This window comes from Apium graveolens, unplaced genomic scaffold (assembly GCF_009905375.1).
Source record: "Apium graveolens cultivar Ventura unplaced genomic scaffold, ASM990537v1 ctg3791, whole genome shotgun sequence".
Lineage (NCBI taxonomy): Eukaryota > Viridiplantae > Streptophyta > Magnoliopsida > Apiales > Apiaceae > Apium > Apium graveolens.
The window spans coordinates 33,849-61,719 of NW_027418264.1; the positions used below are offsets into that span (position 1 = coordinate 33,849).

Sequence of the window (27,871 nt, forward strand, 5' to 3'; positions counted from 1 at the left end):
ACCACGGAGACCACTTATGTTTTGATAACTAAAATCTTGCATAAACATTATAAAATATAATATTTACGAATTATGTTCTACAAAGATCATTATTTTATTCAAAATATTGAATATCATACATGTACTTGCATGTAGAACATTACAAAATGTTTTATCCTACGAAACATGTTTAGTTTGCAAAAAAAATTGTTAGATTGCAGAATATACACATTATACTTATTAAACTTAAATGATATTCAATAATTTTAATAAATTAGTGATATTCATAAACATGCTTCAGGAAATAATATATTCATAGGGTTTTGATTGCAGAACATAGGTGGTCTGCGTGGTCTACAACAAAAATGTGGTGACTCATATATATATATATGCATTTTTTCAAATAGAAATAATCCTTAAAATGAAAACTAGAAAATAACTTTTAAAATTTGTATTAAGCTTTCTTTATTTTTAACACTAACATTTTACTAGTTCACACAATAACTTTCCTAATTTTAAAATTAGCCCTCCACGTTAGTAGGGACCCACCACTACTAGAAATAGTGCCTACGACATCACCCTTTTAACATCGGTTAGAAATTTCACTAATGTTAAAAGCAGTTTAACACGGTCGCTTCAAAATCGATATTAAAGGTATTGTCAGACATCGGTTATCTAACTAACCGATGTTTATAATCGTTTTTTTTTTTAAAAAAAAGGTCCGCTTGTTTCTTTCCCCCGTTAATACACCAAAAAATTCCCGCTCCCCCCCCCCCCCAAACCCATTTTATTCCTCAAGTTTTTTGCCGGTGCCCCCTCCCTCTCTCATTCTCTCTTCTCTTTTCTCTCCTCTCTCTCACTGTCTTCATCTCTCTTCTCTCAGTCTCTCTTCTCCCTCATCTTTCACTTGCCTCTCTTCTCAATCCACTCTCTCTAAACCTAATTATACCCTATTTGTAACTAACCTTTAATATTAAACGGGATAATTCCTAATCGAGCTCGAATTCCGTGCTAACTAATCTTGAAAGAAGTTGGGTCTACTCAATTTATGTGAGGAAAAGTAAGTTTATTCGAATTTATTTCAAATTTTATGTTTTTATTTTAATAAAGTTTTGTTTACAGGTCTTTGGAGCTTTGTTAGTGTTAAAAGAAATTGGGTTTGCTTGATTAGGTAAGATTAACTTCTAATCTACTCGATTAAAAGTTGGTGTATGTATTGTTAATCTTGAAAGAAGTGGGTTTACAGATCTTTATAAGCTATACTGGTGGCCTTGTTATTGTTACTGCTAGACACGTGTTGTATTGATATTAATTTTTTAGAATTTCATGTTGAATCGGAATTTTTGGAGGAAAGCCTATTCAAATTAGAATTTACTGTTGTCATTTCGTACTCGCATAAATGATTTTATTTGTGTAGCTTATAGCTGAAGATTACATTGATGTTCTAACATTAGTGGGGGAATGCTGTGTTTTTCGGTGGCTGTGCAGGGTCCCAAATATTATATTTTCTTAATGATTTGAACTGTTATTTTATCCATGTCTTCAGAGTGCAGCACGTGTGTTGGTTCCTGCTGAATTTGGGGATCATGGGATTAAAGGAATCATACTGGCTGCTAATTATGCCAGAGAAATAAAGTTCCATATCTTGGGATCTTCTAGGAATGCAGATTTCTGTTATTGATTTTGATCGATCTGTAAGTTAGAGTTTAATTATAGATTTATATTGATTAGGAATGCAGATTTCTGATTTGATCGATCTGTAAGTTAGAGTTTAATTTATAGATTTATTTATGTAGAACGTTCACTGAAAGATAATATACACTTAAGATTAACTGCATTGCTTCATGCATCTTGTAGGTGTTGGGTCTAGAAAAGCCAAACAGTTCAAAATTTGATGCTCGGACACTAGATCATGTTGTAATTTTTATGCCAGAGGTACATGCCCGTTCATGATAATACTTGACGGTTATGACATCGACAGATGCCTTTTACATTCCTGAGCTCTAAATGCATCACTGCAAAGCTATATGTTATTAGTCGCGGTTAATTAGTGCCACAGGATATCTTGCATGTTCCAACTAATTAAATGTATAAGAATGTTACAACTAAAAAGTTGATTGATGCTGGTCTGGATTGCGGAGCATGCCCATAATATATGTTATAAGACTGGACAAGAGAAATAATGCTTGTCCAGGTATTGGATGGTTCTGACGATATGTTGGTTCGACATCTTATCAGGGAAGAAGTGCTAAAATGGCAAGGCAAAGGTTTGAACATTTTGTAGGAATCAACTTACTTTAAGCTAACCTTGCACGTGTTATATTCACAGAGTCTATTTACTCATCAAGAATCATGTATCTGGAAATTCCTACCGTTCATTAGAGTTTACATTACCTATTTATGGCACCTGAGTGTGTGTATAAATGTCTAATAACATTTTAATGTGTTGTTTACAGGGGATGTATTATCAGGAAACCAGCCGGACAGACCAGTTCACTTGGGAGTACTGCAAGAATGGTTTGGCATCCACTGGTGGAACACTCGAGCTTTCGCTCTTTTGTTTACTCTAATATTCATTTCACTACCACTAGTTTTGTTCCGTCGAGTAGGTCAATACAATAATCAATGTAGACCTCTCTCGTACATACATTAGCTATGTTCCAGTTTAGTGATCCCTGTATCCGTGTTCTTTGTTTTTTGTTTTAAAGAATCATTAAGGTTTGTTCAGCAGTATCAGTTCTGTTAGCATTGGTGTTTGTGGGGATATGCTCAGGAATGGCAATCTCAGCACTCTTAGAAGGCAAAACAAATACACCAAAGCTCATACCTCAGTTGGACAATCGAGCCTCCTTCTTTAACTCTTCGCTTCATCTCCAGTCACCGTCACTACATTCACTTTTCACTTCAATGGTTAGTTAAACTAATAGAAACAAGTACTCTTATAAATGACACTAATTTTCTGAGGAAATTACTTATGAAAATGTTTTTAATTTCAGTTCATATTATTGGAGGGGCGCTTAGGGAAGCATCAGATATGACCTCAGTTGTTCGAATTTCTCTAGTACTTTGCTCAGGAATCTACTTTACCATTGGGATCTTCGGATACCTGTTGTTTGGGGATTCCATTATGGCAGACATACTTGTAAATTTTGATCAGGGTTGCCAGAAGTTAAAGCTACCCTTGTGATTTAATGGGTAAATGAGATTGATCGATTTAACTTAAGAGGTAGCAACAAGGTGCTAGTGTGTCATGGAGGCAACAGAGGCAAAACCCTTCATGAATTCTCAGATTATGATTTTGTTATTACTACATATTCTATTGTTGAAGCTGAGTAGAGGAAAAATGTTATGCCAGCTAAACATAAGTGCATTTGGTGTGGAAAGTTATTATTTTATGAACATAAGATATCTATTCACCTGAAATATTTTGGCGGTCTAAATGCTATTAGAACTCTAAGCAGTCGAAACAGAAGAAGGGTAAGAATCCTGAACTAAACAGATCAGAGAAAGGCAAGGGTGTTGAGTCGGTGGATGAAGGAAAGGAGGAGTCTTCAAAGAAAGGGAAGCATTACAACAAGGATAAGACTTTTGGAGCTGGTTCTTCTACCAACAAGTCGGAAGGAGTTGAATATGGATCCTGTAACGGCAAATCTACTTTACACTCCGTGAAATGGGATCGTATTATACTGGAAGAGGTGAGTAGGTGGTTACTGTTAGAAATTATTTCATACTTGGCTGGTCTGATTTCTTATCTCATGTGTGTGGATATGTACATATTTAATTCATCTTTCTCACGGTTACTCTTTTTGCATCTCTTTGAATCCAGATGATGTAGAATAAATTAGGAGCTGCTCTAATCATTTTTTTGTCCAAATTTAAGCTTATAGTGTATTTTTTTCTGGTCAAGAGTGTCACCAAATTTCTTACTTATAGCTGCTACTACAGCAGGAAGCATCCATTGGGATGACTTTTGTTCGGATGGGATTTTTCACAACAAATTGTATGTTTGATAAATTCCTGAATCGGCTACTGGTGATACCCCTTTCTACTCTAGCAGGACTATCCAGAAGTGTTATTGATTATTTGGTCAGGAGCCACATTCCAAATTACAGGATTTTTTAGTGTTCATAATAAGGTAAGTTTCATATATTGCTTCGCTACACTATTATTTATATATTTTTGTAATTGATATGAAAGGCTCTACAACATATTCTGATGTGACACGACCCTGGCTAATTTGGTAAAGTTGTTTTAGATAGATTCTCTTCTTCTCACTCTAGCAGCTACAACAAGCCTTAATCAGTGATTTTTTTCTTATCTTGAAAGCTCTTTGAATTACCCTATTTCGAATTATTGATTTAGTTGAGCTGAGAGCAATGGTTCCTAATCAAGGTCCAGGACACCCTACTTTAGTCATTATCCGAGCTGTTGAGCAAATTATGAGAGAGAATTTATTCAACTGTAAAAGTTTTAAAGCAATAGCGGCTAGAGATAACTTTTTAATTTCAGCTTTGTGCTAAATATTCGGTTGTATTGCTTTTAGACTGATTATTAACTCATATTGCTCTGCGACTAGAGAACACAAAGGCAAGATCTATGAAGTCATTGACAAAGCTAGAGCTTTTGTGGAAGTTGTACGTGATGCTACGAACTTTGCTTCAGCTGATACTATTTATGGTTTCGCAGCATATCCATCTGGGGAGAATTGCTTGGGGAATGCGCCTTTAGTGAGCTAGATAGGTTAGGAATGTAATTGTAAGTAGATAGTTTTTGATGTTGATGTAGATGTAGATATAGAAAAATGTTGTTTGAATGCTGATATATAAGTTTTTTGGTATATATTTGTTCTCTTTTAAGATTATTTTTTATTGATATAGCTTTTAATTTAAATGGGTTATTCTAATTGAGAGCTTTGTTTCTGTATTCAAGGGTTATCCTCATTGAGAAACTTTGGAGGTAATTCTCCAATTTAAAGTTGTATGCGTGGAAATCACTTACCTTGTATCTGGTGGATCAATTATCATGTAATCCGATGATTATCGTCCTTGTGGATAAGAGGGTAAGCCAAGGCTATACCTATACCTAAATTCAAGTGAGACATGTAATAATCGGAAATACCTAAAATCGTCCTTGCATGTGTTATATTCACAGAGTCTATTTACTCATCAATCATGTATCTGGAAATTCCTACCATTCATTAGAGTTTACATTACCTATTTATGGCACCTTAGTGTGTGTATAAATGTCTAATAACATTTAATTGTGTTGTTTACAGGGGATGTATATTAGGAAACCAGCCGGACAGACCAGTTCACTTGGGAGTACTGCAAGAATGGTTTGGCATCCACTGGTGGAACACTCGAGCTTTCGCTCTTTTGTTCACTCTAAAATTCAAGTGAGACATGTAATAATCGGAAATACCTAAAATCCCAATAACATATGTAGGCCTTGGTTCATTGTGACTAGGCCTTATTGTTTGGTATTTTCAGACCCAGTTGGAGTCATAGTTAGATTTGGAGTCGATTCGGGAGTTTTTGTATTAAACTTGGATTATATAATTAAATTAAAAATATGATATTTTTATAACCATACAAATTAATGAGCATGTTCAATTTTTAATTAAATTAATTTAATATCTAAATAATTAAAACAATAAAATTAGTTGTTGACCTCTAATTGAAGATGAAACAAAATTGAGTAATGAATTCATTGCTAAACTCTATTTCAATACGTCATTTTTACGTTAAGATTTTAGCGACACCAATGATTTAACCAATGTAAAAGTTTTACTTAATTCATTTCAGTTAATACCTTTTTAAGTTGGTAGTTCTACTCAAAATTTTGTTGTAATACAACCTCTATTTTTTTATATAACGCTTTAATTTTTGCACATATTTCAATCCGCTTATTTAGAAATATAATTTTTTAAATTGTTTTTGTGAATTAAATACTTATCTATTTTTATTCACAGAAAGAAAATTGTGCAAATAAACTTTATCTGCCTAGTTAAAGAACATTGAAATGTGTGTAAAAGTTAAAGCGTCATATAAAAAGGGCGTAATGATTTAGCTCAATGCCAGTTATCATGTGAAATTCCTTAGTATAAAAAACTAATAAGTTTAATAAGTTCATAAAGAGTTTTTTACCAGTTAAGCATCGTGCGTGCATGAGTTCGTCAGTATGTGATTTATCATCAAGAAGCACTTAAATTTTACTTTATTGTATTTGACTGGTTAACTACATATACAACCGGCGTTTCTTGAACACTTTACATCCTCGGCTCTTCTATTTTTTAAGTATGCATACAACATTTTACATTCATTCAATCAATTATACAAACATGAGCAAACGTTAGCTAGGCTACAGCTAATTTGTAATCTGCATCCTTCAGAGTTTCTGGATTGATTGTTTCTCTATTGTATCAAGTTACACATGGACGGATTTAAGGTGGCATGGGTGGCAATAGTCCCCTCAAAACCTCTTCATGAGCTACAATGTTCCAAATTATGTATAAAAATTGATTAGATAGTGTATTTCGTCCTCCCATAAATTTATGATCCCCATAAAATTCACAAATCTTGGAGCATCTCCAACAATGGATTGCCAAAATAGTTATTAACCTTGTCAAATCATCATGGATATTAATATTTTATTTTTACTTAATTTCATATTAACTTGGAAACATTGTACTCCAATAGTTAGTAACATTTGTAGTCCCTGAATTAAATTATAAATAACTCAAAAACTAAAAAAGTATTATTAATATACACATTTTATACTTATTATATAGGATCTTACTCCACTGAGAAACTGTTTTATTGTGAAATATGAGATTCAATCATAACCACTGATTCTTATATATTATTTAATACTTTACCACACATTAATTTTTTAATATTTAAATATTTTATCACCCTATTCTTTCAAATTCCACCACCTGCCGCTCCAACCACCGCCGACCTCCATTTTAGGCGACCAACATTTCCGGCGACCACTACCACGAGCATATATACAAACCACCAATTACATAAGAATCGCCAAATACAAGCCAAAATCACCACAATTAAATTAAAACGACTAATACACAACAAAGAAAATGCAATTTTGTGATAAATTATATCCGTACATGATAAAAGGCTAGTGGAATTTTTGTGATCAAAAATAAATCGGAGGCTATGTATATCTTTGTAGTCGTTAATTTTTAAGTGAAAGACGTCGGCGGCGATGAGGATGGAGCTGGAGGTAGGGGATGAAGATGAGAGAGAGATAGGGGAGGGGGAAGGTGAGAGAGAGAGATGAAAGTCCGAAAATGAGTGATGGAGCGGCGACGACATCGGGTGGTGGAGGTGGAGAGAGAGAAGCAAAGGTTGGGGTTGTGTTGATGAGAGGGACTGATAAAGAAATTTTTGGGTTGGAACAATAATTGTGTGGTGGGGATTAAAAGAAATTTATAAAAAATTTAAAATAGAGGGCTGAGATAGTTCTCATATCTCACGTTTCTCATTTGACAACTCCCTATATATATATATATATATATATGGGAATTGCTCAAATGAGAACCTCTATTTGGTGAGATATAAGATCTAATCTCGCCCTTAATTGTTATTAATTTTTTATAATCTAAACCACACATTTCTTATCCCTTCTTCCTTCCTTGCCAATTTCATCTCCTCCGTTTCTCTCACCTCTCACCTGCCACAAATCATTCACACCACACTTATATACATACATAATATATCCACCTTCTACACTCTCCTCTCTCCACCGCCCCCACCCTCCGCCACCCGCCGTCGCAGCCGCCTCATCAAACTTCACCATTTCTTTCACCTCCGCCACCACCATCCACCATTGCCGCCCTGACCTCCTCTACATCTTTTACAATACAACATCACATACCTCTTTTTTAATCTCCAACTCATCAACTCTCTACACTGCTTATTTCTTTCCCACCGGAACATTCACCATCGATGCCGGAATCTCAATCCTTAACAACCACTTCAGTTTTAAAATCACTGATGACGGAGATTTACATGGCCTCCTCTATACCCCCATTGTAAAAAATTCATTCAACCTGTACATATTTAATTTATCACAACTTTTGTTTTTGTGTTATGCAACATCTCTGTAGTTTTAATTAGTTAATTAGAGTTTGTGATGATTGTTGGGATTGATTGAGGTCGTCTAATGATTTTTGGTTGTGTGATTCGATTTTGGTGCTTATAGTTTATTCGTTGGTGATTTAAATTTAAATATGGTGGTCGGAGTTTATGAAAGGAGCTGGTAGCCGGATCTGGTGGACATAAATAGTTGTCAGATGTGGTAATTTTAGGTTGTCGAAGGCGATTTTTTATATTCTGGATTTGATTTTTCAATTTTTAGGTGGTGATTTTTTATTTTCCGGAGGTGATTTTTGATTTGACAGTGGTGATTTTGATTTGACGATGGTGATTTTCCGGTGGCTGCCGGTGGTGGTGGTGGCGGTGGCGGTGGCGACGGTGGTGGCCGAAAATGGTGGTTGGAGGTAGTGGTAAGCAGAAAGAAGATATGGAAGAGGTGATAGTTAGAGATGATGAAATATAAAAGGGAGGTGATATTAGATCTATAATTTTGTGATGATATTGGTGATCATAGTCAATGAACGGGAGTTGGTGGCCGGATCTGGTGATAAAAGTGGTGACAGTTGTGATGATGTTTTTTCTTCGATGTTGATTGTTGTTTACAGGTGCCCGGATGGGTGATTTTTATGTTTCCGACGGTGATTTCTTATTTGACAGCGGTGATTATATTTTGCAGTGGTGATTTTCTGAGGTCGCCGGATGTAGTGGGTATCTGGAAAATGGTGATGTCCGACGATTGAGGCGGCGGTGGTTGGCTGTTTAGAAAGAAGATGGGGAGGGTGATAGTTGAAGATGATGTGAGATTTAAAATGAGTGGTGTAGATTAAAGTAGTTTTAATTTTGTGTGGTAAATTAGATCTCATATCTCATTTTAAAATGAGTTCTCATTTGAGTAAGACCCTATATATATATATAATTGAACAATGTAAGCTCGTGGGGAGGTTTTGAGGGGACCATGGCCACCCCATTCCCCCCTAAAATCCGTCCCTGTGTAGTTTGATACATAGAAACAATGATCAATTCGGGAACTGTGAAGGATGCTGATACAGGCTAGCTGAGCTAACTTGCCCATGTTTATATAATTGAATGGATGTAAAAAAATGTTTGTATGGATACTTAAAATGCAGAAGAACTGAAGATGTAGAATGTTAAAAATAGTAAAATCGCAAGTAAAATTTGAACTCAAGTAATTATATACATTGGAGGGCTTTTTGATGGATAACTCACCCAAATGCATGTAAACTTTTTATATTTTTAACGGTTAAGAATTTTCACTTGTAAACGCAATTGAGCTAAAGTATACTGTACTCATCAATCAAAATTTTCAAAACGACCAACTTAAAAAAAACATTTCATCAAATATTAATAAAGTATTTAGTATTTACTGATCAGAAGTCCATGTTAGCTACATTCTCCACATCATCCACTCACCATTCTCCTGGATCACTCCTCCGTCCTCTTGTCTTGCCTTTGGACTGATTAGGACCACCTTCATTTCTGGTATCCTTATAATTTTTATTTTATCCTTGTTGTTGGAAAATTTATGTCCTTGGTGCTTATCATAAACTTTGTTCAACCTATTGAGACATGAATGAAATGTTAATAGAGATGTGCTGTTTTGTTCAACACTTGTGGTCTTGTCCGCATTTCTTAGATTTTGTCTATTAATCATCATGGTAAAAGAGCTACTAATGCAGCACATTTCCTAAGTTTCTTTTGAGTTTTTTTAGTGCACTTTTTGCTTCTTTTTCATTCCTTGAAAGTATGAAGATGGAGAGAGAGAGGAGGGGGAAGGAGAGAGATATAAAAGTCCGGCGATGAGTGATGGAGCGGCAGCGGCGTCAGGTGGTGGTGGTGGTGGAGGTGGAGAGAGAGTGCACGGGTTGGGGTGGTGTCGATGAGAGGGAGGGATAAAAAACTGTTGGATTGGAGCAATAATTGTGTGGTAAGGATTAAAAAAAATTATAAAAAAATTAAAATAAAGGACTGAGATTAGATCTCATATCTCAATATAATTAGGCATCTCATTTGAGTAACTATATATATATATATATATATATAGATTAGATAATTTGATGTGCCCCAGATATATTCACAAACCTTACACATTTTGAGGTTTTATACACATAAATTCACAGTATGGTTCTTGCGAATCCATAATGTCTCAAAAAATTTTGGCTTCAAAAGTCATGTTCTATATTTTGGCATTCCAAAAAAAATTTCTGGTTCCGGCCCTTAGCTACACTGGTGGAAGTCGCCGCCTGCATGGTTGGGCAATCCATCTTTATATCCATCCACTTAAGTAAGCAATGTGAATGGAAGACATGTTCACATGGCGTTACCTGCACATATAGGTTCGGACAACGTTAGTTACATAGCCTTAAACTTCAAGCTGAAAGCTGTCCAAAAGTACCATGCAAAAATCTGGATGTTGAGTGAAATCAATGGCACCATGCAAATGACACAGTCACTGGCATGATTTACATCCTGATCCGGCCGTTATGATAATTATATTTTTGTGGAAACATCTGCATGAGGATCTATGAAAGAAAAAGATCAAAGTTAGGATATGATTTTCATAATTTGATAAAAAAAATTGCGAAGCCAAGATTTACAGAAGACAAAAGTTGCAAGCAACAATGAAAAAAAGCATTATACAGACAGGACTCATGAATAAAGCAATTGATCTTTTCTGGAAACTGCTATTTATAATGATCAAGTGAACCAGCAACTAAATTGACACAATACTACACTCTAAAAAACATATCACGATTCCCTGCCTAAATGTTGGACAACATATTACGATTTACATCAAGATTTTTTGAAAAACACAAGCGATTTAGAGTGATGTTTGATCACATCTATGTGAGAAATCCTAAGTATGAAATTGATTGTGCGGTTCCTCATTTATTTAAGAATCCTTTAAGCATTACAATTATTGCAGCTCCTCAGAATATTGGTTGGCACTCTCTTTACAACAATATACAGGGATTAGGCATTCTCTACCTTGATTTTATATAAAAATAACAGGGAAGAGTTACATAAACTAATTAACAAAATAGAGAAGGGTTGCACGAACTAATATATTGTGAAAAGTTACATCAAACCTGCCAAAAAATGAAGAATCGACATCCAAGATAGTGCTGCAGTAAAAGAATATTTGCTTGCAACCCAGCAAAACCCACCAAATAGAGGCACCAACTCCTTTCAGGCTTAATGTGCATGAAGTTGCGGGGATATCTAAAGATATATAAAGGAATTGCAAGCCGAGTTACACTCATTCCAATAATGTAACTAGGATGTAGTGGCTTTCTTGGGTCACGAAAAACATTTGTGGCAATCTGAGGTATCCAGTAGGAGTGCACAACCAGAGTAATAACTAGAAGGAATTTAGGGAACTCGTACGTGATCAGAATACCTCCCAGAAGGATACCACCTGAAAACGTAAACCATAAAGATGTGTGAGTGTGAAGTAGCACTACTTCCCTACTAAGAATAAATATCCATAACTTTTAGGTTAATATAATTGATACTAATGCTAATAAGTTGAAACATTTATTCCACAAAAAAGTTATATGCCATCAAATGTTTTTATCAGAAATCTTATTTTACAAGTACACAAATGCTTTTCTTTCAAATGTAGAAGAAGAGGATAGCTTAGGATTGCAACTGTTCTAGAGCAGAACTGGCAACTATATATATCCTCTCAAAAGATTCATGATTATGTTTTCTGGTATACTATTATCTTCTGTTACTAGAATGAACCTTACATATACTGCCAAACACTACAACAACACAACGTTGCACAAGCTCATGTAATAAAATGATCATAATCTTAGCATTTCATGTAGGAATGTCAGAACAGGTAATCCAAGTAACAAAGATACATGTTAAATTGGGGAAGCAATTCAAAATTTAAAATTAAAAAAAGGTATCTTCCTATACACAGTGGCCCGAGATTCAGGTATAAGTGCATTCATAGTGATAAATGTTCAATGTGAATCTCATGTTATGAATTTCAAAGGTATGCATACAGGACATAAATTCATTACAAACAGCTAAGCAAAAGTTTTACTCACAGAAATAAATACAAAGAACTGAAAGTTCACGCCTCGCTTCCACACTCTGTATGTAATTTGTAGGCCTATTTGCCTTCCATATATGGAGAAAAAATCTCAACTCACAAAAAGAGAAGACAACAAACTTGAAGAATGCGGCAGTGGCAAATGCGTTATACAATTGTTCTGCATACATGAAGAAGTGACAATTATGGAGAACACAAGTAGTGAGAAATAGTTTTTTAAAATAATAAAATTTGGTCAATGCCAAAGACAGAGAATAAGTTTTATTCTAATTACCAACTGTGATTCCTGCAGTCAGATGTAAAAGACAAAGGTATGCATCCATGATAGGCTGTTGTCCAATTGTGAAACTTGAAACTTTGACAGCTCCCTGACAGTAGGATGGAATATCCGTCAGCTAGTATATAACGAAACTGCAGATATCCATAAAATAAGAACGGTACAAGTGTCTCAAAACAACAAAACTGCAGTAGCTGATCACTGGCACAAATTGAGAATCCTGTAGAAGCAACAAATAGGATCAAGATGGAACCCTTACAGATTGCGTGTTGCTATGTTTCCTTTGCTGAATTAACAGGAGAACTTGAAGGAGAGAGATCTAATATATGGCAGACGGTTAAGGAAAATCAATCATTCTCAATCTATCAATACATAATGTTTTCCAAATCTCATTGATATAGTCCCAAGTTCTACAGCTTATCACGGTCCTGCTGCTGCATATGATATGCCAGTGTGCCACAAGTAACAGGGTAAATTATGTGAGAAGGAACCATACAATGGCAAATAACATTACTATTAATTTGTGATAACAATTACTGATATGAGATACTTTAATCAACAATTTACTATCAATTATCATATGGCCAAAACAACATTCAATTCAAATTGTTATGATAATTACCGAGTAATATGGATTGGAGATATTGTAATCATCTTTGTATCCAGATTCTCCAGATTTTTCTCTGCAGTATAATTATACATATATCAGTACTGAACACACTATAAGATTTAAAACTGGAGTCACGGGTGCAAATCATATCAATATGGGTAGGCTACTGCTCGAAGTAATCGTAAGGGCCATATATAATCCCCTTCTATTTTGATTGTTGCACCCCACACTTTATGTTCATCTTCAAACACCTTATAGAATATAACCATCCCCTACCGATTAAAAAATGGAAACTAAATATGAGTTCTTTTTAAGGAGAAAAACGACAAAAATGAGCCACATCAAGATTAAATCAACAATAGCATAATACAAACATCCTAATTAGGCTAAACATGCAAGATGATAATGTAAACTGAAGTAAACAAGTATGTTGCCTACCCCATAGAAGAACACTATAAAACATTAAATAATTACAGATGAAATCACTAGGCAAAAACTTCAGCCACAAAAATCAAGCGAGGGAATAAGGACGAAAATCATAACAAGAAAAGCTTGACATCTAATCCAGTAAACAAAACACACAAAGTTTGTCAAACTGAATCACAAGGTATAGGAGTTGATGCAGGCTTTTACGGAAACTCAACATAAAGAGCCAAACAGCAGAGCAGTAATTAATAGTGATCAGAAAACAAGAAGAAAAAAGGAAAGGCTCTTATATTTTCACTTAACAGGTGAGGCCCAAGTAAGGATCTAAATATTCTAACTTAAAGAACCTAAAGTTTTGTGCAATATATTCAAATCATAGTAGTCCTCGGTTCTGCCTTCCAATCAGCAGAAACCAATCCACTAGGCGATCTAGCCAATCATATTCAAAGCAACGTAGATCTGTTGAAGGTTTTCAGAAGTAACAATCCTTGTTGAAAGTGGTAGCTTGGTTTGCAAAGGTCAATAAGTCTGCTTCTCTATGGTAGATTCCTCCTAAAGGTTAAGAATGGAGTCATGGACGTTGAAATGCAAAACCATCTCTATCTTGTAACACCATAAACCTGGCTTGATCTTGTAAAGAGAAATAACAGGCTATTAACCGGGATCTCATATTAACCCCTTTTCATTAAGAATAATTTTTATAGTCTGAAAGTTGACATTTTTCATTCTCACAATTCAAATAACTTAACTATTGATAATACTTCTTCAAGTGAATAGCATTCCAAGCATTTTTTATGGGTGTACCATCGAGCATAGACAGTCGGTAGGTTCCTGGCGTGACGAGCCCTGTTACTTGATAAGGTCCTTCCCATGGGGCTTTGAACTTTCCCGTGATGGTGGGTTGTGAAGCCGCTGACTCTCGAAGGACTAGATCCCCAACCAAAAACTGTTTAACTTTTACTTTCTTGTTGAAATAAGCTATTGTGCGCGCTTGCTGTTGGAGTACTGTCTTCGATGCCTCATCCCTAACTTCTTCCATAAGAATATTGTGAAGTTGGATTCCTTCTCGTGAGGCTTCAACATCAAAATACTCGACCCTTGATGAGTTAAGAAACATTTCGACTGGTAAAATTGCTTCCAAGCCAAAAGCCATCTTAAAAGGGGATATGTCCGTCGCACTTCTAGGGGTCGTTTTGTAAGACCAGGGCACATTCGGCAACTCATAGACCCACGGTCTTAGTAATTCATCGACCCTTTTCTTAAGTCCTTGTAAGATTATGCGTTAGACACTTCAACTTGTCTGTTAGCCTGGGGTTATGCCACCGAGGATTTGATGTGTTTAATCTTGATTTGTGAAAGTGTTTTGGTGAACTTTTCTCCTACAAATTGAGTTCCATTGTCAGTTACCACAATTCTTGAGACCCCAAACCTGAATATAATGAACTCCATTAGAAACTCGATCATCTCCTTCTCTCGGATTTTGGCTAATGGTCTTGCCTCGATCCATTTTGTTACGTAGTCAACAGCCAGTAAGATGTATTGTGCCTGGTTTTTGGACTTCGGGAAGGGACCCACGATGTCTATACCCCATTGGTAGAAGAAATATGGGTTGACAACCTGGATCATTTCCACCGAGGGCTGATGAGATACCGCTCCATATATTTGACATGATTTACATTTTCGCAAGAAATCTTCACAGTCACTTCGCATTGTGGGCCAAAACAAACCTTACCTCATTATTTTAAGGGCTAAATTCTTTCCACCCAAATTATCCCCGCAAATTCCTGTATGGACTTCGATTATCGAGGTGTGAGACTCTTCTGGTCCCAAGCATCGGAGTAGTGGCTCCACGAGCCCTCGTCGATATAATTTGTTTTCTAGCATATAATAGTTTCTTGCCATGTATGAAATGGCTCTGGCTTCACCCTTATCTTGTGGCAATTTGTTCTGCAAGATGTACTTCAAAATAGGTTGATGCCAATCTGCAATAGAGGAGATTTCATTAACCTTCAGCATGTCGACGGATGGAGTATCCATATCAATAGAGGAAGCATTTCTTTCTTCGACATAAATTCCCTCTGATGTTGCAGCGACGGATGATGCTAATTTAGACAAGGCGTCAGCCCATTGGTTGTCTTCCCTGCAAATGTTCTTGATTGTCCATGACGAAACTTTCCCCAACAAGGACATGACTAGATTCAAATATGTCGATATTCGAACATCATGTGCCTTAAACTCGCCTTGCAGTTGTTTGGTGACAAGCTGGGAATCACCAAATATTTCTAAAACTTTCACTTTCAGCTCAATCGCTAGGCGTATTCCTGCTAACAATGCTTCGTATTCGGCTACATCGTTTGTTACCGGGAATGAGAATTTCAAAGTTTGTTGTATTTTGAAGCCCTCTGGACTGATCAAGATCACACCTGCACCCCCTGATGATGTTGTTGAGGATCCGTCGACATAAAGAGTACAGGCCTTCTGTGGGAACATCGTTTCTTCAGTTGTAGATGTGTCAAAATTGCATTCTACAACAAAGACTGATAGGATTTGGGATTTTATTGCACTATGGGATAGGTACTCGATGTGAAATTGGCTAAGTTTGACCGTCCAAGCAGCTAGACGCCATGTCATATCCGGTCTGTGCAAGATGCGCTTTAGGGGTTGATTAGTCATGACTTTTATAGGACGCCCTTGAAAGCAGTGACGGAGATTCCTGCTTGTTATGGCGAGAGCATAAACTAGTTTCTCCACATGTGGGTAGCGAGTTTCTGCATCTTTCAGAGTATGGCTAACATAGTAAACTGGGGCTTCACGTCCCTCGCTGTCTTTGACTAGAACGGAGGCTATCGACCCATTAGAGGCTGAGATGTACACTTCCAAAGCTTCACGAGACAATGCTCTTGCTAAAATTGGTGGGCTTGTCAGGAAAGTTTTCAATACTTCAAAGCTTTCTTTATATTGATCATCCCACATCAATTTATTGTTCTTTGAAGCCTCTTTGATAACCTTGAAAAAAAGGACAGCATTTTTTAGAGGCTTGTGGTATGAAAAGACGAAGGGCCGCTATCCATCTAGTGAGGCGTTGAACCTCTTTTATGGTCGAAGGGTCCTTCATTTTAAATATAGCTATTATTTGGGAGGGGTCAGCCTCAATCCCTCATTAGGAGAAAAGAAATCCCAACAATTTTCCAGATTTTAGATCAAAAGAACATTTTAACGGATTTAATCACATTATTACGATGAACATTCTCAAAGGTTTCTCGAAGGTCTAGGGTATGACCGCTTGAAAATTTTGACTTTGTTATCATATCGTCGACATACACCTCGAGGTTTCGACCCAACTGATTTTTAAATATTTCATCCATCATACGCTGAAATGTCGTACTGGCATTGATCAACCCAAAAAGCATGTTTCGATATGCGAAGATACCTCGATGTGTGATAAACCCCGTTTGTTCCCAATCTTGATCATCCATCCTGATTTGATTATAGCCTGAGAAAGCGTCCATGAAAGATAGCATTTTATGACCCGCCATTGCATTGATAAGTTGATCTATATTTGGCAAAGGATAATAATCCTTAGGGCATGCTCTTTTGAGGTCAGAGTAATCAACACACATTCTCCATTTTCCATTAGTTTTCTTAACCAGGATAGCATTAGCAATTCATGTAGGAAATTTCACCGGTTCGATAAATCGAGCCTCTAAAAGTCGATCAAGCTCTTCGTCGATAGCTCGACGCTTTTCATCTGAGAAAGTCCGCCTCTTTTGTCTGACAGGATTCTTTTGACGGTCGACATGCAGAGAGTGTCTTGCAACGTCAGTTGGAATTCCAGACATGTCAGATGGTGGCCATGCAAATATGTTCGAGAACTCCCGAAGCAACCTCGTTAATTCATCTTTTATTTGAGGATTTAAATCTTTTCCAATTTTAACCGATTTGCTGGGGGAATTTTCATCAATCGCAATCTCGATCGTTTCACCGACAGGTGAGAACGAGGGATCCCTTGGAATGTCGAAAATTCTACCGGCATCTATCTAAATGACTTCATTAATAGATTGAGTGTCATTATCTTGCTTCTTATGCACAACAGTAGTGAAGTAGCATTGTCTTGACATGGCTGGGTCGCCACACATCTCTCCCACTCCAAACTCAGTCGGGAATTTCATTTTTAAGTGAGGGATTGACGTAATGGCTTCTAATGCCGAGATTGTCGTTCTCCCTAGTATGGCATTGTGACTTGAGGTTGCACTTATTACGTGGAACTTAGCTATCTTCCATACTTGGCAAGGCATCGTGCCGAAAAGCACCGGCAGGTCAATTATCCCGACCACTTTCACCTCATTACCTGTGAAGCCATAAAGAGGTGAATAGGTATTTTCTAGCTTTCTATCTCCTGTATCCATTCATGCTAAAGCATGATGATAAAGGATGTCGACAGAACTACCGTTATCGACAAGGATCTTTTTTACTATGTTAGTGCTGATTTTGGCGGTGATAACCAGCGCATCTTGATGGCCTCGTATGATATTTCGGGCATAGCTCTAATCCAGAAGGATATGACGAGAGATGGAGAAGGCTTGTTTCTTTTGGGATACTGAGGATTAACATTATACACTTTTCGAGCGTACGACTTACGAGAGTTGTTTGACATGCCTCCGGCGGCGTAACCCCCGAAAATTACATCGACTATTATGTCATCTTGTCTCTGATGAGTTTGGCCTTGTCCTTAGATATAATGGACGAAATGGCCTTTTCTAATTTTGGATTCAATGTGATTGCTTAATTGGTAGCACTGTTCTATAGTGTGTCCAGTATCTTCATGATAGTCGTAAACTGTGAGTTTGGTAAACTCTTTATCTTTTCTGTCACGGGCCTGTTCGCGGTTCGATATTCTTCCATTCTATTATCTGTTCTTGCTGCTGAACGTCGAGGGTATTTGGAATTATATCCTCACGATCTCGGAGTCCGGGGACTATGAGCTCTTGACCTGTCATATTTGTAACTAGAGCCTCTCAAAGATCTTATACTACCCACTGCCTCTTCGAGTGTCATACGGTGTTTAACAATTTGGAATGTTGCATGAAGGTGTTGAGGATGTTTTTCTATGAGTTTTTCTAGTAAAATACCATATCGGTTTCCATCAATGCCTGCTGCTAAATAATTCACCGCCAAAGGCTCCTCTAGGTCTGTTATCTCAGATATAGCTTGACGAAAGCGACCTAAATAGCTTCTCAGAGATTCGCTAGGCCGTTGTCTCATCATAATCAAAGATTCCGTAATTTTGCCCCCTTTCAAGTTGCTTGAAAATCTTGTTTGAAATTTAATCTTCAACATAGTCCAAGAGTCGATTGACCTAGATGGGAGATTGTTGTACCAACGTAGGGTTGTGCCTTATAAGCATGTAGAGAAGAATTTGCAACGGGTGACTTTTGAGTGTTCGTAAAACACCATTCGACCGTCAAAGGTGTTATGGAAACCCGATGGGTCAGAGGATCCATCAAATTGATCAAGTGCCAGAGTTTTTAAAGTCCTGTCTATTTTTGCTTTCTCGATGCTTCGAGAGAGAGGGCTTTCCACCGGGTCTTCGAACCTCGATTGAGTGCGAACTAGATCTCGCAATTGGTCCATATCTTCCTGTATTTCTAAGAACTCCTCCTGTAAGATTGAGTCTGTTGACACTGACCCTTGCGAAGTTCCCCCTGAAGACACTGTCTTAGGATGTCGGGGTCTTGAATATATAGACTCAGTAGAAACCTCATCTTCATCATAATAGTAATCATCATCATCCTCTGAAAGCTTTATATAATCAAGTTCCTCATCACCACATTCCTTAATCAACGCTTATTTCAACTCTTGCTGCAAACGATGAATCTCTCTTATTTTATCCAATTTCGCCTCTAGTCTTTGAGTTTCAGCTTCTAACATCTTGAGCTCTTCATCTGAGCCTTCTACACCGTCTATCTCTTATTCTCGTAAGAGTTTCTTTTACTACAACTTTTGTAAATGCAACCTAACATCACTGGAGAGCACCTGCTTCCCCTTTTCTGTTAAAATATGAGAGTGAGTATCCTTAATCATTTTCCTCTTGCGTTTGACTGGTTGTCTCTGCGCCTGAGATCCTTCAGGTGGGGGGTTTTCCTCCACCGGAAACAACCGTCTTGGTTTAAGGGTCGACGATATTTTATCATTTTCTGCAGGAGCAACATGTTCTGATTTTTGAATAGTTTGGATCTCTGTCGTGTTCCCACATTTCTCTGGATCTGTTTCTTCAATGATCATGTTGGAGTATCAAATTTAAGAGCTCCTTCTAGCGTCAAATGATGACCCTAAGTTTGAGCCATGTTTATATGAGGAACTATACTCTTTATTGATACTTATTTTTCCAACTTTTTACAAGTAGGACAATTAGCCTATATTTATATGGAACCTTTAACGGGCTTTTCCCCATACAACTGGGCTTCTATTGGGCTTTTTATTACAAACATCTATTCTAAGGTTCTAATTTCATATTCGAAGTCCTCTTCCTTTCCTTGGCCCAACACTTTCCAAAAGTACCATGCAAAAATTTGAATGTTAAGTGAAATCAATGGCTGTCATGTAGATGACAGATTCACTGGCTCGGTTTATATCCTGATCCAACTTTTATCGTAATTATACTTTATTGGAAACATCTACATGAGGATCTATGAAAGAAAAAGATCAAAGTTAGGATATGATTTTCATAATTTGATGAAAAAAATTACGAAGCCAAGGGTTACGGAGGACAAAAGTTGCAACCAACAAAGAAAAAAAGCATTATACAGACAGGACTCATGAATAAAGCAACTGATCTTTCCTGGAAACTGTTGTTTATAATGATCAAGTGAACCAGCAACTAAATTGACACAATACTACACTCTAAAAAATATATCACGATTCTCGGCCTAAATGTTGGACAACATATTATAATTTACATTAAGGTTTTTTGAAAAACACAAGCAATTTAGAGTGATTTTAGATTTTCTTTCCTCATTTGTGCTATGTGATTTGTATTTTTATTATATAATTATTTGATAACTACTTGGATTAAAAATATGAATAGTGTGTAGCCTTACTTGTAGACTGCAAATTTGTTGTATGGATGCATTAGAGGACATTTTACACATTAAATTATAGGTAGGTAGCTAACTAATAGATGTGATGGAAGTTCATATACAATGCTGACCTTTTTATAAATAATTTTAATTCAAATAAAAAATTAAAATTTTACCTCCTAATAAATGTAGACCTCACTTCTTTTGGGAGCACTTTCTTCATTGTTTCCTGTAATATAAATATTGAATATTTTAAAATTAAAAAATGAAAATGATTCATGACTTCTGTTAAACCTTGTATATGGATCAATTTTTTTCTTAAGGAAAAAAATTCATGTTAACAATTTTAGGCTATATCTTAATAAAAAAATCTAAAATCGAACTTAATGTAATTTGATTTACCGTAATATAATAAATAAACATAGATGTGTACATATAAGCATGTAACAGTTAATCATGGTTTGAATCAAGTTCTTCTTCTCGTATGGTTACACTAAATATAAAATAATTTTTTTTTGTTTAAGAAAATCTGAACACAAAAAATCAAGATGATTTAAAATGTAATCATAATAAAGTATACATTCATTACTTTGTAAAATGACCCATTCCCGAGCACAAATACACACACACACATATATATATATATATATTAAAAATTGATTCAGATGACGGGGTAAGTCGATTCATATTAAAATCAAGATGGTTAGCATTTTATAATTATAACTGATTTTATTCAGTTATAACTCAAAAATAGTATACTACTAGAACAATTAATTCAATTTTGGTATAATAGGAATGATAGGATAGCAAATATATTTTAAAATTTTGAGATTATATTGTTCAATGATTTTATTGAGTTACAGTTCAAAAATAGTTAGAGTATTAGAACCGTGATTTAAATTTTTTAAAATTTATTTGGAAAGAGACGTAGATCGGAAGGATGGATGATGTGTAAAGTGTCAAGGCTAGATATAGATAAGGGATGGATGTAAGGGTAGATATAGATATGGGATGGATGATGTAAAGTAAGGGTAGATATAGATAAAGGATGGATGGATGATGCACATGGTAGATATAGATAAAGGATGGATGGATGATGCAAAGTGGTCACACGAGGACGTGGGAGCGACTTTCAGCACATAAACATAATCGGAAAAAAATTAACACAAAAATTATAAAATTCATGAAAAATACTTAATTCAAACGCTCATATTAATCTTAATAATTGATTGGAGTGGGTAATGAAAGATGCATGAATCCCAATACAATCCACTCGCACAATTTTTCTCTCTTGCTATGTCCAATTAAGGCACCGATGAATGATGAAAAATGGTTTGATGAGGAAGATGTGGGATTTGAGCATATAAACACAAACAAAATGTTAAAAAACCTAAAATCTTAACTTCAAGGATTCATGAAAAAATTGTTAATTCAGAGGCTCGAAATCTTACGAGTTGATTGAAGTAGATACCGAAAGATCTACAGATCTGAACATATTCCACTTGCACAATTTATGTTTCTTTCTATATCCAAGCAATTGGTTGAGAATCGTCCAACAATCTACAACAAGAACGATTGACCGTGAATTGTCCAACGATCTGGAACAAGAACGATTATACAAACGTGTGCTCTCTCAGTGTTTCTCTCACTTGTGGGCGGCTAAGTATTTCACTGTATATGATATGAGTAATATTATTTTGAGAAGGAAATACATTTTGTGTGTATATAAAGGCAAGAGGAAAATCATATTTCCCTAAAGTGTTCAATAAAATTACTATTCCAACCCTCTATATCATATTTGCAATTTTGTAATTAATTTATATAATTTTATCTAGTTAAATGTGAAATAATGTTATATTCGTAACTAGTATTTTTACAAACCATTTAGTACAATATATTTAACCAACTTGAAAGGCATGAAGAAATTTAGAAAATGTAATATTTACTTTCTACTCTTTTTTGGATAACAACCTTGTAACTAATTTTTTGACATTAACTTAAACACGGTATATTAATATACATATTAAAAAAATTACGATGAGTAATGAGAAGAACTCCCTTCATCCAGTTTTTCCTTTTCATTAATCAGAATTCATATTTTATTCAATCAAACAAAAAAGGGTGATAATTGTGCTAATATAAAATTGAGACAATGATATTCACCCTCTATTTATCATAATTATTGGATCGGACAAATCATTTGGGATAAGAAAAAAATAGTAGAAATGGACAACAAGACTAAAATGGACGGAGTGTATATAACATTACAAAAAAAAGTATAGTTCTGTGTAACATGTAAAATGGTCTAATATATGAAATTTACCAAATTCGATTCTCTAAGAAATTAGACTTCTTTTACTTAGATTATATTCAAGAGTATTGAATATCCTAGAGTTATATCACTATCTTCAATGGAAGATCAAGAACATAGGTATTCTACATAGTACTCATATTAATATACGTTCTTTTGCTTTTTCCAAACTTTCTAATATTCTTTTAAATTGTAAGGATGATAACTACAATTCTATAAACTTGCAGGAACTTTGTGGAATCATGATTTAAAGAAAAGTCTACAGAACATAAGATTTCATGTTCAATTGTTAGGTTCAAATCACATATATTTGAGAGGTGAAGTTGTCTCTTGGTGAAGAAAAAAATGGTCAAAGGTAAAGAATAATGATTTTAGATTTGCCTTATTTAGTTTGAAAGAGTATCGACAAGACTTGTTTTTTATCCTAAATTTCTAACAACTATTGTGTTCCTCTCATGTTAAGTAGTTCACTCATGGGTGTAAATTTATTAATGTGTTCTATTATGTTAGAATTAGGTGTGTAGATCTATTAAAGTATTTTGTTGTTCGTTTATGAAGATGTTATTGGTATTTCATGTTCGTCAAGAGCATGGGTGTAGATTGATCATCAAGGTACTCTGTTAACGAGAATGTCCTATTGTTGAGGCTCTTTAAGCATATATATTTCTATTTACTACTAAGAAGCAGGCACCCAAAAATAATCTTCTAGCCTCTCCAATGTATTTGTAAATATCCATCTACAAGTCTAGTAAAAAAGTAATGTGTAGAATTAGAAGTGAAATTGGAAAATGAGGAGGATGGACAGACGGAGGATGATATCTATGCATCCAAAATTTGTAACACAGTAGTCTATCGCATGGTTTTCAACTATTTCATGTCATTCTAGTGTTGTATGTTTAGTACACATTGTTACGTATTAATCATTAGTAAACGACTACCTACAAAATTTTTAATATTTCATCTTTATATAATAGTATAGATATATCAAAATAAATATTTTATTTTATTTTGAAATTCTTCGAGGTGATTTTTAAGATCTAAAAATATTCAAAATACTACCCTTCTACTCTAAACAAACAAAATAAAGATATGTTTACACAAAATCCGAACCACGAGATCAAAATCAAATCAACCGTAATCGGTAGGACTCTCTAGTTCTCTCTCTAAGCAAGATTTCTTTTGAAATTCCTACAATGTATATGTATGTATTATATGAGTAAAATTCTATGAAGACCATGCTTTTCTTGGAGACCACTTATGTTTTGCAACTAAAATCTTGCATAAACATTGTAAAATGTAATATTTTACAAATTATGTTCTACAAAGATCATTATTTTATTCAAAATATTGAATATCATACATGTACTGCATGTAGAATATTACAAAATATTTTATCCTACGAAACATGTTTAGTTTGCAAAAAAATTGTTTAAATTGCAGAATATACACATTATACTTATTAAACTTAAATGATATTCAATAATTTTAATAAATTAGTGATATTCATAAACATACTTCAGAAATATGGTCTCCATAGAACTTGACCCATATATATATATACATTTTTTCAAATAGAAATAATCCTTAAAATGAAAACTAGAAAATAACTTTTAAAATTTGTATTAAGCTTTCTTTATTTTTAACACTAACATTTTACTAGTTCACACAATAACTTTCCTAATTTTAAAATTTAGCCCTCCACATTAGTAGGGACCCACCACTACGAGAAATAGTGCATACGACATCACCCCTTTAACATCGGTTAGAAATTTCACCGATGTTAAAAGCAGTTTTAACATCGGTCGCTTCAAAAACGATGTTAAAGGTATTGTAAGACATGGGTATCTTAACTAACCGATGTTTATAATCGTTTTTAAAAAAAAAATAAAAAAGGTCCGCTTCTTTCTTTCCCCCCGTTAATACACCAAAAAATTCCCCCTTAACCAAAAATTTTATATTGAGTTTTTCCCCCTTTAACCAAAACCGTTCCCCCTCTCTCTCATTCTCTCTTCTCTTTTCTCTCTTCTCTCTCAGTGTCTCATCTCTCTTCTCTCAGTCTCTCTTCTCCCTCATCTCTCACTGCCTCTCTTCTCAATCACTCTCTACAAACCTAATTATACCCCTATTTGTACTAAATAATTTTGAAAGAAGTTGGGTCTATTCAATTTATGTGAGAAAAGTAAGTTTATTTTGAATTTATTTTCAAATTTTATGTTTTTATTTTAATAGAGTTTTGTTTACAGGTCTTTGGAGCTTTGTTAGTGTTAAAAGAAATTGGGTTTGATTGATTAGTAAAGATTAACTTCTAATCTGCTCGATTAAAAGATTAAAAGTTGGTGTATGTATTGTTAATCTTGAAAGAAGTTGGGTTTACAGATCTTTATATAATCTGTACTGGTGGCCTTTTTATTGTTACTGCTAGACAGGTGTTATATTGATATTAATTTTTTAGAATTTCATGTTGAATCGGAATTTTTGGAGGAAAGCCTATTCAAATTAGAATTTACTGTTGTCATTTCGTTCTTGCATAAATGATTTTATTTGTGTAGCTTATAGCTGAAGATTACATTGATGTTCTAACATTAGTGGGGGGATGCTGTGTTTTTCGGTGGCTGTGCAGGGTCCCAAATATTATATTTTCTTAATGATTTGAACTGTTATTTTATCCATGTCTTCAGAGTGCAGCACGTGTGTTGGTTCCTGTTGAATTTGGGGATCATGGGGTTAAAGGAATGATACTGGCTGCTAATTATGCCAGAGAAATAAAGTTCCATATCTTGGGATCTTCTTAGGAATGCAAATTTCTGTTATTGATTTTGCTCGATCTGTAAGTTAGAGTTTAATTTATAGATTTATTTATGTAGAGCGTTCACTGAAAGATAATATAGAATTAAGATTAACTGCATTGCTTCATTCATCTTGTAGGTGTTGGGTCTAGAAAAGCCAAACAGTTCGAAATTTGATGCTCAGACACTAAATCATGTTGTAATTTTTATGCCAGAGGTACATGCCCGTTCATGATAATAATTGACGGTTATGACATCGACAGATGCCTTTTACATTCCTGAGCTCTAAATGCATCACTGCAAAGCTATATGTTATTAGTCGCGGTTAATTAGTGCCATAGGATATCTTGCATGTTCCAACTAATTAAATGTATAAGAATGTTACAACTAAAAAGTTGATTGATGCTGGTCTGGATTGTGGAGCATGCTCATATTAGTATGTATATAAGACTGGATAAGAGAAATAATGCTTGTCCAGGTATTGGATGGTTCTGACGATATGTTGGTCGACATCTTATCAGAGAAGAAGTGCTAAAATGGCAGCGCAAGGGTTTCAACATTTTGTATAGGAATCAACTTACTTTAAGGTAACCTTGCACGTGTTATATTCACAGAGTCTATTTACTCATCAAGAATCATGTATCTGGAAATTCCTACTATTCATTAGAGTTTACATTACCTATTTATGGCACCTGAGTGTGTGTATAAATGTCTAATAACATTTTAATGTGTTGTTTACAGGGGATGTATTATCAGGAAACCAGCCGGACAGACCAGTTCACTTGGGAGTACTGCAAGAATGGTTTGGCATCCACTGGTGGAATACTCGAGCTTTCGCTCTTTTGTTTACTCTAATATTCATTTCACTACCACTAGTTTTGTTCGGTCGAGTAGGTCAGTACAAATAATCAATGTAGACCTCTCTCGTACATACATTAGCTATGTTCCAGTTTAGTGATCCCTGTATCCCTGTTCTTTGTTTTTTGTTTTAAAGAATCATTAAGGTTTAGCTCAGCAGTATCAGTTCTGTTAGCATTGGTGTTTGTGGGGATATGCTCAGGAATGGCAATCTCAGCACTCTTAGAAGGCAAAACAAATACACCAAAGCTCATACCTCAGTTGGACAATCGAGCCTCCTTCTTTAACCTCTTCGCTTCATCTCCAGTCACCGTCACTGCATTCACTTTTCACATCAATGGTTAGTTACAACTAAGAGAAACAAGCACTCTTAAATGACACTAATTTTCTGAGGAAATTACTTACGAAAATGTTTTTAATTTCAGTTCATATTATTGGAGGGGCGCTTAGGGAAGCATCAGATATGACCTCAGTTCGAATTTCTCTAGTACTTTGTTCAGGAATCTACTTTACCATTGGGATCTTCAGATACCTGTTGTTTGGGGATTCCATTATGGCAGACATAATTGTAAATTAATCAACTTGTGATATGTCCTCTTGTTGTTATTATTTAATGGGTAAATGAGATTGATCCATTTAACTTAAGAGGTAGCAACAAGGTGCTAGTGTGTCATGGAGGCAACAGAGGCAAAACCCTTCATGAATTCTCAGATTATGATTTTGTTATTACTACATATTCTATTGTTGAAGCTGAGTACAGGAAAAATGTTATGCCAGCTAAACATAAGTGCATTTGGTGTGGAAAGTTATTATTTTATGAACATAAGATATCTATTCACCTGAAATATTTTGGCGGTCCAAATGCTATTAGAACTAATAAGCAGTCGAAACAGAAGAAGGGTAAGAATCCTGAACTAAACAGATCAGAGAAAGGCAAGGGTGTTGAGTCGGTGGATGAAGGAAAGGAGGAGTCTTCAAAGAAAGGGAAGCATTACAACAAGGATAAGACTTTTGGAGCTGGTTCTTCTACCAACAAGTCGGAAGGAGTTGAATATGGATCCTGTAACGGCAAATCTACTTTACACTCCGTGAAATGGGATCGTATTATACTGGAAGAGGTGAGTAGGTGGTTACTGTTAGAAATTATTTCATACTTGGCTGGTCTGATTTCTTATCTCATGTGTGTGGATATGTACATATTTAATTCATCTTTCTCACTGTTACTCTTTTTTGCATCTCTTTAAATCCAGATGATGTAGAATAAATTAGGAGCTGCTCTAATCATTTTTTTTGTCCAAATTTAAGCTTATAAGTGTATTTTTTCTGGTCAAGAGTGTCACCAAATTT

At 35.2% G+C, this 27,871-nt stretch overlaps 2 protein-coding genes, 1 long non-coding RNA gene and 1 pseudogene across 3 annotated transcripts; 2 read left to right on the forward strand and 2 right to left on the reverse strand.

The window, feature by feature from the left end:
- Positions 1-1,640: 1,640 nt before the first annotated feature.
- On the forward strand, positions 1,641-4,078 carry LOC141701378 (uncharacterized). The gene is made up of 7 exons (XM_074505041.1): positions 1,641-1,673; positions 1,837-1,914; positions 2,218-2,246; positions 2,436-2,584; positions 2,708-2,889; positions 2,976-3,674; positions 3,925-4,078. Exons 1-6 carry the CDS (start codon positions 1,641-1,643, stop codon positions 3,015-3,017), a joined length of 513 nt encoding a protein of 170 aa, XP_074361142.1. The 3' UTR covers positions 3,018-3,674; positions 3,925-4,078.
- A 6,257-nt stretch (positions 4,079-10,335) lies between these two features.
- On the reverse strand, positions 10,336-12,850 carry LOC141701379 (transmembrane E3 ubiquitin-protein ligase FLY1-like; annotated as a pseudogene).
- Positions 12,851-12,857: 7 nt separating this feature from the next.
- LOC141701375 (uncharacterized) lies at positions 12,858-22,235 on the reverse strand. Its single transcript, XR_012566759.1, has 3 exons — positions 22,021-22,235; positions 13,080-13,140; positions 12,858-12,891 (listed from the first exon to the last, which is right to left on the reverse strand). It is a non-coding gene; the product is annotated as an uncharacterized LOC141701375 (long non-coding RNA).
- A 3,340-nt stretch (positions 22,236-25,575) lies between these two features.
- LOC141701380 (amino acid transporter AVT6C-like) lies at positions 25,576-27,101 on the forward strand. Its single transcript, XM_074505042.1, has 5 exons — positions 25,576-25,707; positions 25,806-25,883; positions 26,408-26,483; positions 26,685-26,864; positions 26,950-27,101. Exons 1-5 carry the CDS (start codon positions 25,675-25,677, stop codon positions 27,099-27,101), a joined length of 519 nt encoding a protein of 172 aa, XP_074361143.1. The 5' UTR covers positions 25,576-25,674.
- The last annotated feature ends 770 nt before the right edge of the window (positions 27,102-27,871 follow it).

Bases quoted from the DNA above. Each gene is read 5' to 3' on its own strand.
- LOC141701378 (XM_074505041.1), top strand. From the start codon at position 1,641: ATGCAGATTTCTGTTATTGATTTTGATCGATCT. The intron at 1,674-1,836 runs GTAAGTTAGAGT...TGCATCTTGTAG, and splicing joins TTATTGATTTTGATCGATCT to GTGTTGGGTCTAGAAAAGCC. The intron at 2,247-2,435 runs GTTTGAACATTT...TGTTGTTTACAG, and splicing joins GCTAAAATGGCAAGGCAAAG to GGGATGTATTATCAGGAAAC.
- LOC141701380 (XM_074505042.1), top strand. From the start codon at position 25,675: ATGCAAATTTCTGTTATTGATTTTGCTCGATCT. The intron at 25,884-26,407 runs GTACATGCCCGT...TGTTGTTTACAG, and splicing joins TTGTAATTTTTATGCCAGAG to GGGATGTATTATCAGGAAAC. The intron at 26,484-26,684 runs GTGGAATACTCG...TTAGCTCAGCAG, and splicing joins GAATGGTTTGGCATCCACTG to TATCAGTTCTGTTAGCATTG.